At 63.2% G+C, this 14,655-nt stretch overlaps 1 protein-coding gene across 2 annotated transcripts; it reads right to left on the bottom strand.

Annotated features, from left to right (window-relative positions):
* Positions 1–901: 901 nt before the first annotated feature.
* Positions 902–14,449, bottom strand: F11R (F11 receptor). 2 transcript variants are annotated; one of them, XM_059871173.1, is made up of 9 exons: positions 14,293–14,449; positions 11,688–11,744; positions 10,239–10,352; positions 8,761–8,904; positions 7,014–7,216; positions 6,141–6,243; positions 4,582–4,693; positions 3,306–3,354; positions 902–1,968 (listed from the first exon to the last, which is right to left on the bottom strand). In XM_059871173.1, exons 1-9 carry the CDS (start codon positions 14,429–14,431, stop codon positions 1,933–1,935), a joined length of 957 nt encoding a protein of 318 aa, XP_059727156.1. In that variant the 5' UTR covers positions 14,432–14,449; the 3' UTR covers positions 902–1,932. The 2 variants fall into 2 exon arrangements, with proteins under 2 accessions (XP_059727156.1, XP_059727154.1); XM_059871171.1 differs by lacking the exons at positions 902–1,968; positions 3,306–3,354; positions 4,582–4,693; positions 6,141–6,243; positions 7,014–7,216 and adding an exon at positions 7,296–7,678.
* Between the last annotated feature and the right edge of the window lie 206 nt (positions 14,450–14,655).

Below are 14,655 nucleotides of genomic sequence, written 5' to 3'. Positions count from 1 at the left end.
TGCCTAGAACTGCCACCAGCCCCCGGAGGTGCCACCACCCCTGAAGTGCCACCAACCCCTGGAGGTGCCACCAGCCCCCAGGGCGCCGCTGCTCCCCCCCCTGCCAGGGGAAACTGAGGCAGGAGACCCCCCCCCCCCCCCCACCCCCCCAGACCCCCCCAAGCGCTGGACCCCCCCCCCCCCCCCCACTCCGGGCAGTGTCGGGGGGTCCCCCCGGGGTGTCACCGATAATCGGCCACCGTGTCCCCTCCCCCCCCGGGCCGGGGTCCCCTCCCCCCCCCCCCGCCCGTCGCTGCTGCTTAACGTAGACCCCGCAATTAACGCGGCCCCCCCGCGCCGGGGCAATTAGCGCCACTAATTAAAGGTGTCAGTAATGAGGAAGGAGCGGGACCCCCCCCCGGGACCCCCCCAAAGCCGCCCCTCCCCCCCCACCCCGAGGGGGGGCCCGAGCTCGGTTTGGGGGCGGGGGGGGAGGGGCAGGAGTTCAATAAAGGTGACGTCGATGGTGGGGGGTGTCCCCAGTGTCCCCACGGCGTCCCCCGATGTCCCCTCAGCCCCAGAGACGTCCCCCAATGTCCCCAGGGGTCCCAAATGTCCCCTCAGGGGTTCCCCGGTGACTCCCAGGGTCCCCTTTGGTCCCCAGGCTCCTCCAGTGTCCCCGCTGTGACCCCAATGTCACCTCAGCCCCCAGGGACCCCCCACCCCCAATGTCCCCAGGGGTCCCCCAATGTCACCAGGGACCCTCCCAGTGTCTCTCAGGGTCCCCTCCAGCCCCCAGGGTCCCCCTGGAATGTCCCCTCAATGTCCCCAGTGTCCCCTAAATGTCCCCCCAATGTCCCCAGGGTCCCCCCCAGTGTCCCCCCAATGTCCCCAGTGTCCCCCCCAGTGTCACCAGGCCAGGTAAAGGACACAGGTTTATTTCCAGTACCCCCCCCACGCTCCCAGTACAGGGGGGGCACTGGGACCAGTGGGACACTGGCGTTGTCCCCAGGTGGTGGCACCAGCCCCGCCCCCTCCCAGAGCCCCCCTGGGGACAGAGAGGGGACAGGGAGGGACAATGGGGGGGGGGACAAGGGAGGGACAATGGGGGGCACGAGGGGGACAAAGGGGGAACGAGGGGAGGGGACAAGGGGGGGACAATGGGAGGGGACAATGGGGGGGGACAAGAGGGGACAGAGGGACCCCCAAGTTCCAGAGGCAGCGGCGGCGAAGGCACCGGAGAGGCGTTAAAAAAACTGCGGCGAAAATCCCGCGGGAATTCCCAAAAATCCCACGGGAATTCCCAAAAATCCCGCGGGAATTCCCAAAAATCCCGCGGGAATTCCCAAAAATCCCACGGGAATTCCCAAAAATCCCACGGGAACTCGCAAAAACCCCATGGGATCTCCTAAAATCCCACAGAATTCCGAAAATCCCACAGGAACTCCCAAAAATCCCACGGAATTCCCAAAAATCCTGCAGGAACTCCCAAAAATCCCACAGGATCTCCCAAAAATCTCATGGAATTCCCAAAAATCCCATGGGAATTCCCAAAAGTCCCACGGGAATTCCCAAAAATCCTGCAGGAACTCCCAAAAATCGCGCGGGAACTCCCAAAAATCCCACGGAATTCCCAAAAATCCCACGGGATCTCCTAAAATCCCACAGAATTCCGAAAATCCCACAGGAACTCCCAAAAATCCCACGGAATTCCCAAAAATCCCGCAGGAATTCCCAAAAATCCCGCGGGAATTCCCAAAAATCCCACGGGATCTCCTAAAATCCCACAGAATTCCAAAAATCCCGTGGATCTCCTAAAATCCCACAGAATTCCGAAAATCCCACAGGAACTCCCAAAATCCTGCGGGAATTCCCCAAATTCCCCAGAAATCCCCAAATCCTGCGGAATTCCGGGAACTGGGAAAAAGCGTCCGGGGGGCGGCGGGGACGACTTCACACCAGGAACGAGGAGGTTTGCTTGAACTCGCCCTGTGGGGACACGGGGACAGCCATGGGGACACGGGGACATTGATAGGGACAGCCATGGGGACACGGGGACATTGATGGGGACAGCCATGGGGACATTGATGGGGACAGCCATGGGGACACGGGGACAGCCACAGGGACACGGGGACAGCCACAGGGACACGGGGACAGCCATAGGGACACGGGGACAGCCATAGGGACAACCATGGGGACATTGATGGGGACAGCCATGGGGACATTGATGGGGACAGCCATGGGGACACGGGGACAGCCATGGGGACACGGGGACAGCCACAGGGACAGCCATGGAGACATTGATGGGGACAGCCATGGGGACACGGGGACAGCCATGGAGACATTGATGGAGACATCAATGGGGACATGGGGACAGCCACGGGGACAGCCATGGGGACATTGATGGGGACTGGCATGGGGACACGGGGACAGCCATGGGGACATTGATGGGGACAGGCATGGGGACATGGGGACAGGCATGGGGACATGGGGACAGCCACAGGGACATGGGGACAGCCATGGGGACACGGGGACAGCCATGGGGACATTGATGAGGACATCAATGGGGACATGGGGACAGCCATGGGGACATTGATGGGGACATCAATGGGGATAGCCATGGGGACACGGGGACAGCCACAGGGACAGCCACGGGGACATTGATGGGGACTGGCATGGGCACAGATATGGGGACACAAGGACAGCCATGGGGACATTGATGGGGACATGGGGACAGCCATGGGGACATTGATGGGGACATGGGGACAGTCATGATGACATGGGGACAGCCATAGGGACATCAACGAGAACACAGGGACAGCCATGGGGACATTGATGGGGACATGGGGACAGCCATGGGGACATCGATGGGGACAGCCATGGGACAGTGACAGGCCCATTAATGAGGACAGTAAAGGGACATTGATGGGGACAGTGACAGGGACATTGATGGGGACACGGTGACATCAATGGGGACACGGTGACATCCATGGGGACACGGTGACATCCATGGGGACACGGTGACATCCATGGGGACATCCATGGGGACACGGTGACATCCATGGGGACATGGGAACAGGAATGGGGACATCCATGGGGACACGGTGACATCCATGGGGACACGGGGCCATCACTGGGGACATCCCAGGTGACACCATCCCCCCCCCCAGCACCCGCCAGCACCCTCCTGCCAAGGGACACCGGGTTGTCCCCCTGCCACCGGGGTGTCCCCGCCAGGGCGGTGGCAGGTCCCGGTGTCCCCGGTGTCCCCAGTGTCCCCGGTGTCCCCCGGTGTCCCCGGTGTCCCCGGTGTCCCCTGTCCTCACCTCGCTGCGCCGCGAGGGCTGGCTGTAAATCACCTTCTTCCCACCGGCGCTGCGGGGAAACCGGGAGGTTGGGATGTGCCACCCCCCCGTGTCCCCTCTGTCCCCACCCGGGGGACACCCCAGGGACCGGGGGGACATCAAAGTGACACCGAGGTGACACTGAGGGGGGTGGGGTCACCCAGGAGGAGGAGGTGGCTCTGGTGTCACTCACTCTGTTTTTTCTGGAAGAAAGGGAAAAAACGGGGATCAGGGAGGGGAGGGGACACAGGGGGGACATTCCTGGGACACGGGGACGGACACGGGGACACTGGGACATCCCCGGGGACACGGGGCCATTCCCAGTCCCTCCCAGTCCATTCCCATCCCATCCCAGTCCCTCCCAGTCCCCCGCAGTCCATCCCAGTCCCCCCCAGTCCCTCCCAGTCCCCCCCAGTCCATTCCCAGTCCCCCCCAGTCCATTCCCAGTCCCCTCCCAGTCCATCCCAGTCCCATCCCAGTCCCATCCCAGTCTCTCCCTCCCATCCCAATCCCATCCCAGTCCCCCCCAGCCCATTCCCAGTCCCCCCCAGTTCATCCCAGTCCCCCCCACTCCCATCCCAATCCCTCCCAGTCCCTCCCAGTCCCCCCCAGTCCCATCCCAGTCCCATCCCAGTCTCTCCCTCCCATCCCAGTCCCCCCCAGCCCATTCCCAGTTCCCTCCCAGTCCCCCCCCAGTCCCCCCCAGTTCATCCCAATCCCTCCCAGTCCCCTCCCAGTCCCCCCCAGTCCCTCCCAGTCCCCCCTAGTCCATTCCCAGTCCCCTCCAGTCCATCCCAGTCCCATCCCAGTCCCATCCCAGTCCATCCCAGTCCCTCCCAGTCCATTCCAATCCCATCCCAGTCCCCCCCAGTCCCCCCCAGCCCATTCCCAGTCCCTCCCAGTCCCTCCCAGTCCATTCCAATCCCATCCCAGTCCCTCCCAGTCCCTCCCAGTCCCCCCCAGTCCCTCCCAGTCCCTCCCAGTCCCCCCCAGCCCATTCCCAGTCCCTCCCAGTCCCATCCCAGTCCCATCCCAGTCCCTCCCAGTCCCCCCCAGCCCATTCCCAGTCCCTCCCAGTCCCATCCCAGTCCCATCCCAGTCTCTCCCTCCCATCCCAGTCCCATCCCAGTCCCCCCTAGTCCATTCCCAGTCCCGTCCCAGTCCCTCCCAGTCCCCTCCCAGTCCCTCCCAGTCCCCCCCAGTCCCCCCCAGTCCCGTCCCAGTCCCCCCCAGTCCCATCCCAGTCCCCCCCAGTCGCTCACTGCTGAAGTAGCCGCGCCTGTAGGCGAACCAGACGCCGAAGGCGGCGAGCGCCAGCACCAGGAGCAGCAGCACCACGGCGGCCACGATGCCGCCCACGTTCACCTCGCCTGCGGGACAGCGAGCGGGCAGATCCCGGGATCCAGGGGGTCGGGGGGATCCCGGGGATCCAACGGGACTGGGGGGATCCCACGGGATCAGAAGGGGTGAGGGGGATCGGGGAGATCGGGGGATCCCACGGGATCAGGGGGATCGTGGGGATCCAATGGGACTGGGGAGATCCCATGGGATCAGAAGGGGTGAGGGGGATCGGAGAGATCAGGGGGAGCCAATGGGATTGGGGGGATCCAACGGGATCGGGGGGATCCCACATCATTGGGGGGATCGAGGAGATCAGGGGGAGCCCACGGGATCAGGGGGGATCCAGCGGGATCAGGGGAATCAGGAGGGACTGGGGGGATCCCACGGGATTGGTGAGGATCCCGTGGGATTGGGAGGGATCCCACTGGACTGGGGGGGATGAGGATTGGGATGGAGATTGGGATCAGGATGGGGATGGGGATCAGGATGGGGATCGGGATTGGGATCAGGATGGGGATCGGGATGGGGATCAGGATGGGGATCAGGATTGGGATCAGGATGGGGATGGGGATCAGGATGGGGATCGGGATTGGGATCAGGATGGGGATCAGGATTGGGATCAGGATGGGGATGGGGATCAGGATGGGGATCGGGATTGGGATCAGGATGGGGATCGGGATTGGGATCAGGATGGGGATGGGGATCAGGATGGGGATGGGGATTGGGATCAGGATGGGGATCGGGATTGGGATCAGGATGGGGATGGGGATTGGGATCAGGATCGGGATGGGGATCAGGACTGGGATGGGGATTGGGGGCAGGATTGAGACTGGGATGGGATGGGGATCAGGACAAGGATTGGGGTCAGGATTAGGATGGGGATCGGGATCGGGATGGGGATTGGGATCAGGACTGGGATGGGGATTGGGATCAGGATTGGGATCGGGATTGGGATGGGGATCAGGATTTGGGGCAGGATTGAGACTGGGATGGGGATGGGGATCAGGATTGGGAAGGGGATGGGGATCAGGATTGGGATCAGGATGGGATTGGGATTGGGATGGGGATAGGACTGGGGGCAGGACTGGGACTGGGATCAGGATGGGATGGGGATCGGGATTGGGATCAGGATTGGGATGGGGATTGGGGGCAGGATTGAGACTGGGATACGATGGGGATCAGGACAAGGATTGGGATCAGGATTAGGATGGGGATGGGGATCGGGATGGGGATTGGGATCAGGATCGGGATCAGGACTGGGATGGGGATCGGGATCGGGATCAGGATGGGATTGGGATCAGGATCAGGACTGGGATGGGGATTGGGATCAGGATCAGGACTAGGATGGGGATTGGGATCAGGACTGGGATGGGGATTGGGATCAGGATCAGGACTAGGATGGGGATTGGGATCAGGATCGGGATGGGGATCAGGATGGGGATCAGGATGGGGATGGGGATCGGGATCGCTCCTTACTGGCTTCCATGCGGAAGACGTCGGATTTCTGGGGGCTGCCCACGTTGTTGGAGGCCTCGCAGTGATAATCGCCCGTGTCCCAGCCCCCCACGGGCTCAAAGACCTGGAACAGGGCAGGGAAATGGGGGAAAACAGGGAAAAAATGGGAAAATGGGGGAAATAAGGGAGAAATAGGGAAAAATAGAGGAGAAAATGGGGAAAATGTGGGGAAATGGAGAGAAAAATGGGGGGAACTGGGGAAAAATGGGAGGAAAATAGAGGGGAACAGGGGGCAAGTGGGGAAAAAATAGAGGAGGAAATGGGGGGGAAATGAGGAGGAAATGAAGGGGGAATGGGGGGAAAAGGGGAGAAATGGGGGCAGGAAAAAGGAGGAAATGAGAGGAAAATGGGAAAAGAGAGAAAGAGAGGAAAACAGGGAAAAGGGATGGGAAAAGAGAGAAAAACAGGGAAAAGGACAGGAAAAATGGGAAAGGGAGAGGAAAAGAGGGAAAGGGGTGAGAAAATGTGGAAGGGAGAGGGAAGAGGGCAGGAAAAGGAGGAAAGGGAGAAGGACAGAAAGAGGGGAGGAAAACAGAGAAAGGGAGAGGAAAACAGGGAAAAAGGGCAGGAAAAGGGAGAAAATGAGGGGAAAGCAGAGGAAAGGGGCAGGAAGAGAGGGAAAAGGACAGGAAAATGTGGAAGGAAGAGGGAAAAGGGCAGGAAAAGGCAGGAAAATAGGGGGAAAGAGAGAGGAAAACAGGGAAAGGGAGAGGAAAATAGGGAAAGGGGCAGGAAGAGAGGGAAAAGGACAGGAAAAAGGGGAAAGGGAGAGGTCAAAGGGCAGGAAAAGGGGCAGGAAGAGAGGGAGAGGGGCAGGAGGGCCCCGGCACTGACCAGCTCCCCCGTGCGCGGGTCCAGGCTGTAGGAGGAGTTGCGGAAGGCCGGGCTGGATTTGGGGTCCTGGGGCAGCTCGGTGCCGTCCTTGTACCAGCGGAAGGTGGGAGGGGGCGAGCCCTGGGCCTCGGAGCAGCGCAGCACAGCCCGGGCACCCACCGTGGCTGAGCTGGGCACGTGTGCCAGCGGCTTCCCCGGGGGCACTGCGGGCACAGGGACAGCGACAGCGACAGTGACACACTGCCCAGAGTGACCACAGGGACAGGGACAGTGACAGTGACACATTGCCCAGAGTGATCACAGGGACAGTGACAGCACAGCCCGGGCACCCACCGTGGCTGAGCTGGGCACGTGTGCCAGCGGCTTCCCCGGGGGCACTGCGGGCACAGGGACAGTGACAGGGACAGTGACACACTGCCCGGAGTGACCAGAGGGACAGTGACAGTGACACACTGCCCGGAGTGACCACAGGGACAGGGACAGGGACAGTGACACACTGCCCAGAGTGACCACAGGGACAGTGACAGTGACACACTGCCCGGAGTGACCACAGGGACAGGGACAGTGACACACTGCCCAGAGTGACCACAGGGACAGTGACAGCACAGCCCGGGCACCCACCGTGGCTGAGCTGGGCACGTGTGCCAGCGGCTTCCCCGGGGGCACTGCGGGCACAGGGACAGTGACAGTGACAGTGACTCACTGCCCGGAGTGACCACAGTGACAGTGACACACTGCCCGGAGTGACCACAGGGACAGGGACAGGGACAGTGACACACTGCCCAGAGTGACCACAGGGACAGGGACAGTGACAGTGACACACTGCCCAGAGTGACCACAGGGACAGGGACAGTGACAGTGACACACTGCCCGGAGTCACTGTGACGTGGGACAGGGACGGCACTGCCCGGAGTGACCACAGGGACAGGGACAGTGACACACTGCCTGGAGTCACCCCAGGGACAGTGACAAGGGACAGTGATGGCACTGCCCAGAGTGACCACAGGGACAGCGACAGTGACACACTGCCCGGAGTCACTGTGACATGGGACAGGGACGGCACTGCCCGGAGTGACCACAGGGAAGTGACAGTGACACACTGCCCAGAGTGACCACAGGGACAGGGACAGTGACAGTGACACACTGCCCGGAGTCACTGTGACATGGGACAGGGACGGCACTGCCCGGAGTGACCACAGGGAAGTGACAAGGGACAGTGATGGCACTGCCCAGAGTGACCACAGGGACAGCGACAGTGACACACTGCCCAGAGCCACGCCAGGGACAGTGACAGCACAGCCCGGGCACCCACCGTGGCTGAGCTGGGCACGTGTGCCAGGGGCTTCCCCGGGGGCACTGCGGGCACAGGGACAGGGACAGCGATGGCACTGCCCAGAGTCACCCCAGGGACAGGAACAGGGATGGGGACAGGGATAGCACTGCCCGGAGTCACGGTGACACGGGACAGGGACAGTGATGGCACCACCCAGAACCACCCCAGGGATGGGGACAAGGCCAGGGCCAGGGATGGGTGACAAGGACAGGGACAAGGACTGAGCCAGGGACAACAGAGAGGGACAAGGATGGGGACAAAAGACAACACCAGGAATGGGTAGGAGGGACAAGGCCAGGGACGGAAACAACGCCGGGGTTGGGGACAGGGGACAAGGCCAAGGTTGGGGACAGGGGACAAGGCCGGGGTTGGGGACAGGGGACAAGGCCGGGGTTGGGGACAGGGTGGCCTCACCCTGGACGATGAGGTTGACCTCGGACTTGGCGATCTGGCTGCCATCCCCCACCACCTCGCAGATGTACTTCCCGCTGTCCTCCCGCGTCACCGACTGGAACCGGATGGACGTGGGCGAGAACTGGACACGGTCCCGGTACGGCTCTGGGGGACACCGAGCTGGGACACCCAGGGGACACCCAGGGGACACCCCCGGGACACCCCACAGCCCCACAGGGACACCCCGGTATGGCTCTGGGGGACACCGAGCTGGGACACCCAGGGGACACCCAGGGGACACCCCCGGGACACCCCCCAGCCCCACAGGGACACCCCGGTATGGCTCTGGGGGACACCGAGCTGGGACACCCAGGGGACACCCCACAGCCCCACAGGAACACCCCGGTATGGCTCTGGGGGACACTGAGCTGTGACAGCAGGGGACACCCAGGGGACACCCAGGGGACACCCCACAGCCCCACGGGGACACCCCGGTACAGCTCTGGGGGACATCGAGCTGGGACACCAGGGGACACCCAGGGGACACCCAGGGGACACCCCACAGCCCCACGGGGACATCCTGGTACGGCTCTGGGGGACACCAGGCTGGGACACCCAGGGGACACCCCTGGGACACCCCGCAGCCCCATGGGGACACCCTGGTACGGCTCTGGGGGACACCGAGCTGGGACACCCAGGGGACACCCAGGGGACACCCAGGGGACACCCCACAGCCCCACGGGGACACCAAACAGGGACACCCAGGGGACACCACAGGGACACCTCGGTGTCCCCCCAGTGCAGCTCGGCAGGGCACAAGGCTGGGACCCCACAGGGACAGCCCTGATGTCCCCACAGGGACTCACAATGTCCCCGTGGGCTCTGGGACCCCCCCACCAAAATGTCCCCACAGGGCCCACCGATGTCCCCCGATATCCCCTGGTGTCCCCCGATGTCCCATTGGGTGTCCCCGATGTCCCTGATATCCCCAATGTCCCCCAGTTTCCCCAGTGTCCCCCAATGTCCTCGCTGTCCCCAATGTCCCCACTGTCCCTGCTATCCCCTCTGCCCCCAATGTCCCCTCTGTCCCCAGTGCCCCCAATGTACCCTCTGTCCCCATTGTCCCCTGATGTCCCCCAACATCCCCAGAGACACCAAGGTCTCTGGTGTCCCTAATATCCCAAATATCCCCAATGTCCCTAATGTTCCCAGTGTCCCCAATATCCCCCAGTGTCCCCCATGTCCCCGCTGTCCCCAATATCCCCCGCTGTCCCCAATGTCCCCAATATCCCCCACTGTCCCAAGTGTCCCCAATGTCCCCAGTGTCCCCTGCTGTCCCCAATGTCCCCAGTGTCCCCTGCTGTCCCCAATGTCCCCAGTGTCCCCGCTGTCCCCCATGTCCCCGCTGTCCCCACTGTCCCCAGTGTCCCCGCTGTCCCCAGTGTCCCCGCTGTCCCCAGTGTCCCCAGTGTCCCCAATGTCCCCGCTGTCCCCGGTACCTGTCAGCTCCCCCTCGTAGTAGATCAGTGCCAGGGATGAGCCCCTCTGGAATTTCCACTCGATGCGGGCGCTGCCGGAGCTGGAGCGGAACGCGGCGCAGCGCAGCTCCACGGCTGGGGGAACCGGGACCGGGTCAGAGCCGGGTCAGAACAGAACCGGGAACCGGAACCGGGGTCAGAACAGAACCGGGAACCGGGTCAGAACAGAACCGGGAACCGGGTCAGAACCGGGTCAGAACAGAACCGGAACCGGGTCAGAACCGGGCCAGAACCGGGGTCAGAACCGGGGTCAGAACCAGGACCAGGACCAGGGTCAGAACAGAACCGGGAACCGGGTCAGAACCGGCACCGGGACCGGAACCAGGGTCAGAACAGAACCGGGAACCGGGTCAGAACAGAACCAGGAACCGGGTCAGAACCGGCACCGGAACCGGGGTCAGAACAGAACCGGGAACCGGGTCAGAACAGAACCAGGACCAGGACCAGGGTCAGAACAGAACCAGGAACCGGGTCAGAGCCGGGTCAGAACAGAACCGGGACCGGAACCGGGGTCAGAACAGAACCGGGAACCGGGTCAGAACAGAACCGGGAACCGGGAACCGGGTCAGAGCCGGGTCAGAACAGAACCGGGAACCGGGTCAGAACAGAACCGGGAACCGGGTCAGAACTGGAACCAGAACCGGGGTCAGAACAGAACCGGGAACCGGGTCAGAACTGGAACCAGAACCGGGGTCAGAACAGAACCGGGTCAGAACCGGCACCGGAACCGGGGTCAGAACCGGGACCGGCACCGGGACCAGAATAGAACCGGGAACAGGGTCAGAACAGAAAAAGCACTGGGACCAGAACAGAACAGGGACTGGGGTCAGAACCGGCACTGGGACCAGAACCAGGGTCAGAACAGAATGGGGACTGGGACCGGGGTCAGAGCCGGGCAGAACCGGGGGCAGAACAGAACCGGGACCAGGACTGGGAAGAACCAGCGTGAGACAGAACCGGGACTGGGACCGGGGTCAGACAGAAGCGGGGACAGAACTGGGGTCAGAATAGAACCAGAACCAGAACCGGGCAGAACCAGGGTCAGACAGAACCGGGCAGAACTGGGACCGGGGTCAGAACAGAACAGGGACCAGAATCGGGGGCAGAACAGAACCGGGACCGGACAGAACCAGGGGCAGACAGAACCAGGACCGGGGTCAGACAGAACCGGGACCAGGGGCAGACAGAACCAGGACCGGGGTCAGACAGAACCAGGACCGGGACCAGGGTCAGACGGGATCAGACAGAACCGGGATCGGTTCTGGGACCACCCAAACCAGGCTGACCCCAAACCGACCCCCCCAAACCTCCCCGGGTGCAGCCCCCACCGGGATGGCCCCGGATGTGTCCCCAGGCTGGTGGCACCGCAGGGACACCGGGGACACTCCCGGGGACACCGGGGACACTCACGTTTGTGCTCCGGCACTTCCTGGTCCTCCGAGGTCACCTGGGCTGCGGCCAGCGCGGCTGCGGGGACACCGGGGAGGGGGGGGAGGTCACCGCGAGCCAGGGCGGGGCCACCGGGGCCGGGAGGTCACCGGGAGCCCCGGGCATGGCCACCAGGAGGTCACTGGGCACGGTCACCGGGAGCCGGAAAATCCCGTCCGGCCACTCCTGCCCTGCCCAGTTTCTGCTCAATTTCTCCCCAGTTCTTTCCCAGTTTCTCCCCAGTTCCAGCCCAGTTCTTTCCCAGTTCCTGCCGATTTTCTGCCCAGTTTCTCCCCAGTTTCTGCCCCGTTCTTTCCCAGTTCCTGCCCATTTTCTCCCCAGTTCCAGCCCAGTTCTTTCCCAGTTTCTCCCCAGTTCCAGCCCAGTCTCTCCCCAGTTCCTGCCGATTTTCTGCCCAGTTTCTCCCCAGTTCTTTCCCAGTTTCTCCCCAGTTCCTGCCCATTTTCTGCCCAGTTCCTGCCCAGTTCTTTCCCAGTTCCAACCCAGTCTCTGCCCATTTCCTGCCCAGTTTCACAGGAACCAGCCGAGAATGTCGCAACTCCCCGAGCTCCGCGGGCGCGGGGACACGCCCGTGCGTCCCCCCCCACCGTGTCCCCTCTTTGTCCCCCCCGTGTCGCATCCCCGGAGCTGGGACATCCCCGGTGCCGGGTTTGGCTCCGGTGACTCATTCCAAGCGGGATTGTCACCGGGAATGTCGCCGGGAACGCCTCGGCCGCCACCCGCCCGCGCCACCTTTGCACCCCGGGGCCGCTGCCAAGCGAAACCCGGGCGGGAAAATCGGGATTTTTGGGGAAAATGGGGATTTTTTGGGGGAAAAATCGGGACTTTTGGGGAAAAATCGGGATTTTTGGGGGGAAATTCGGGATTTGGGAGGGAAAAATCTTGACTTTTTGGGGGAAAATTCGGGACTTTTTGGGGGAAAACTTGGGATTTTGGGGGGTGAAATTGGGATTTGGGGGTGAAAATCGGAATTTGGGGGAAAAAGTCGGGGTTTGGGGGAGAGAAATCGGGATCAGGATGGGATTTTGGGGATGTTTGGGTGGATTTGGGGAATAAACAAAGGATGGGAACATCCCGTGGGAGTCTGGGATCAAGCCGGAGTCGGGGCCTGCCAGGACCGGGTTTAAATCTGCCGGGATTGGGTAAATCCCGACCCGGTTTGGGTCCAAACGAGGCGGAATCAGGAAAATCCCAACCTGAGCTGGGACCAAATTTGGGATCGGGCTCATCCCAGCCCAGTCTGGGTCTAAGTAAACCGGGGCTGGGTTAATCCCGACCTGGTTTGGGTCCAAATAAACCGGGGCTGGGTTAATCCCGACCTGGTTTGGGTCTAAATAAACCGGGATCAGGTTAGTCCCGACTCATTTTGGGTCTAAATAAACCGAGATCGGGTTAGTCCCGACCTGGTTTGGGTCTAAATAAACCGGGATCAGGTTAGTCCCGACTCATTTTGGGTCTAAATAAACCGGGATCGGGTTAGTCCCGACCTGGTTTGGGTCTAAATAAACCGAGATCGGGTTAGTCCCGACCTGGTTTGGGTCCAAATAAACCGGGACTGGGTTAGTCCCGACCCGTTTTGGGTCCAAATAAACCGGGATCAGGTTAGTCCCGACTCATTTTGGGTCTAAATAAACCGGGACTGGGTTAGTCCCGACCTGGTTTGGGTCCAAATAAACCGGGACTGGGTTAGTCCCGACCCGTTTTGGGTCTAAGTAAACCGGGATCGGTTAATCCCGACTCAGGCCGGGTCCAGCCCAGGCGGGATCGGGTTAATCCCGGGACTGTCGAACACAATGGAGGGGACAGGAAGGCCACCCCCGCCCCCACCCCCGCTCCCGGTGCCTCCGCTCCGGATGCGCCGCCGGGACCCCCCGGAATTCCCGGGGCTCGGGGGGTCCCGGAGCCGCCGTTCCCCCTCCCGGTGACCCCGAACCGGGGGGTCCCGGGGCACAAACACTGAGCCCCCCCCCGGCCGGTACCGGCACCGCACGGGAACCTTTCTGGGGGGGCTGGGGGGTCCCCATCGCCTCTCCGGTACCGAGACCGGCTCGAGTGTCCCCCCCAAACCCACACCGGGACCTCGATCCGCCCCCCCCGTCCGAATCGCCTCCGGTGACCCCGGCCCGGTCCTGACCCCCCGGGGTGACCCCAGACCCCTCCCCCGCTACCGATCTTCCCCCGCCCGCCCCCCGCGTGCTCCCCGTTAACGACCCCTCCCCCATTTCCCGAGCCCTCCCTGGTACCCACCGACCCCCCCCCACCTCCCCTCCCTACCGGAGCCCCCCGTTTGTCCCCCTCCGTTCACGACCCCGCATTTCCTGAGCCCCCTCCCCAATTCCCGTTCCCCTCCCCGGTTCTCCGAGCCCCCTCCCCAGTTTTACCCCCCCCTTCCCCAATTCCCCGCCCTCCCCAATTTCCCGCTCCCCCCCCAGTTCCCGGAGCCCCCTCCCCAATTTTTCCTCCACCCCCCCCCCGGTTTCTCCTCCCCCCTCCCCAAATCCCTCCCCCCAGTCCCCTCCGGTCCCCCCCGGTTCCCCCCGGTTCCCCGAGCCCCCCCCGCACTCACCGAGCCCCCCCAGCAGCAGCAGCAGCCGCAGCCCCGCCCCGGGCGGTCCCCGCTGTCCCCGGGGCTGTCCCCGCTGTCCCCGGGGCTGTCCCCGGGGCTGTCCCCGCTGTCCCCGCGGTCCCCGCTCCGCTCCCGCCATGGCGCCGCCGCCCCGCTCCAGGTGCGCCCGCCCCGCCCCGCCAAGCCCCGCCCCCGCCCCATCCAAAGCCACGCCCATCCCGCCAGGTGCTGAGCGGGACACGCCCCCTCCGCGCTCTTATTGGTTGCTCTTCCCGTCGGTTCAAAGCAGCGCTCGCTGATTGGTCCGAAAGGCACCGCCCGCGTGGTTTGATTGGTTAAAGGGGAGGGCGGGGAACGGCGACC

The sequence above is a fragment of the Haemorhous mexicanus genome, chromosome 31, assembly GCF_027477595.1.
Source record: "Haemorhous mexicanus isolate bHaeMex1 chromosome 31, bHaeMex1.pri, whole genome shotgun sequence".
Classification (NCBI taxonomy): domain Eukaryota; kingdom Metazoa; phylum Chordata; class Aves; order Passeriformes; family Fringillidae; genus Haemorhous; species Haemorhous mexicanus.
The sequence above is the reverse complement of the archived record's forward strand: the minus strand, read 5'-3'. Positions and strand labels throughout refer to the sequence as shown.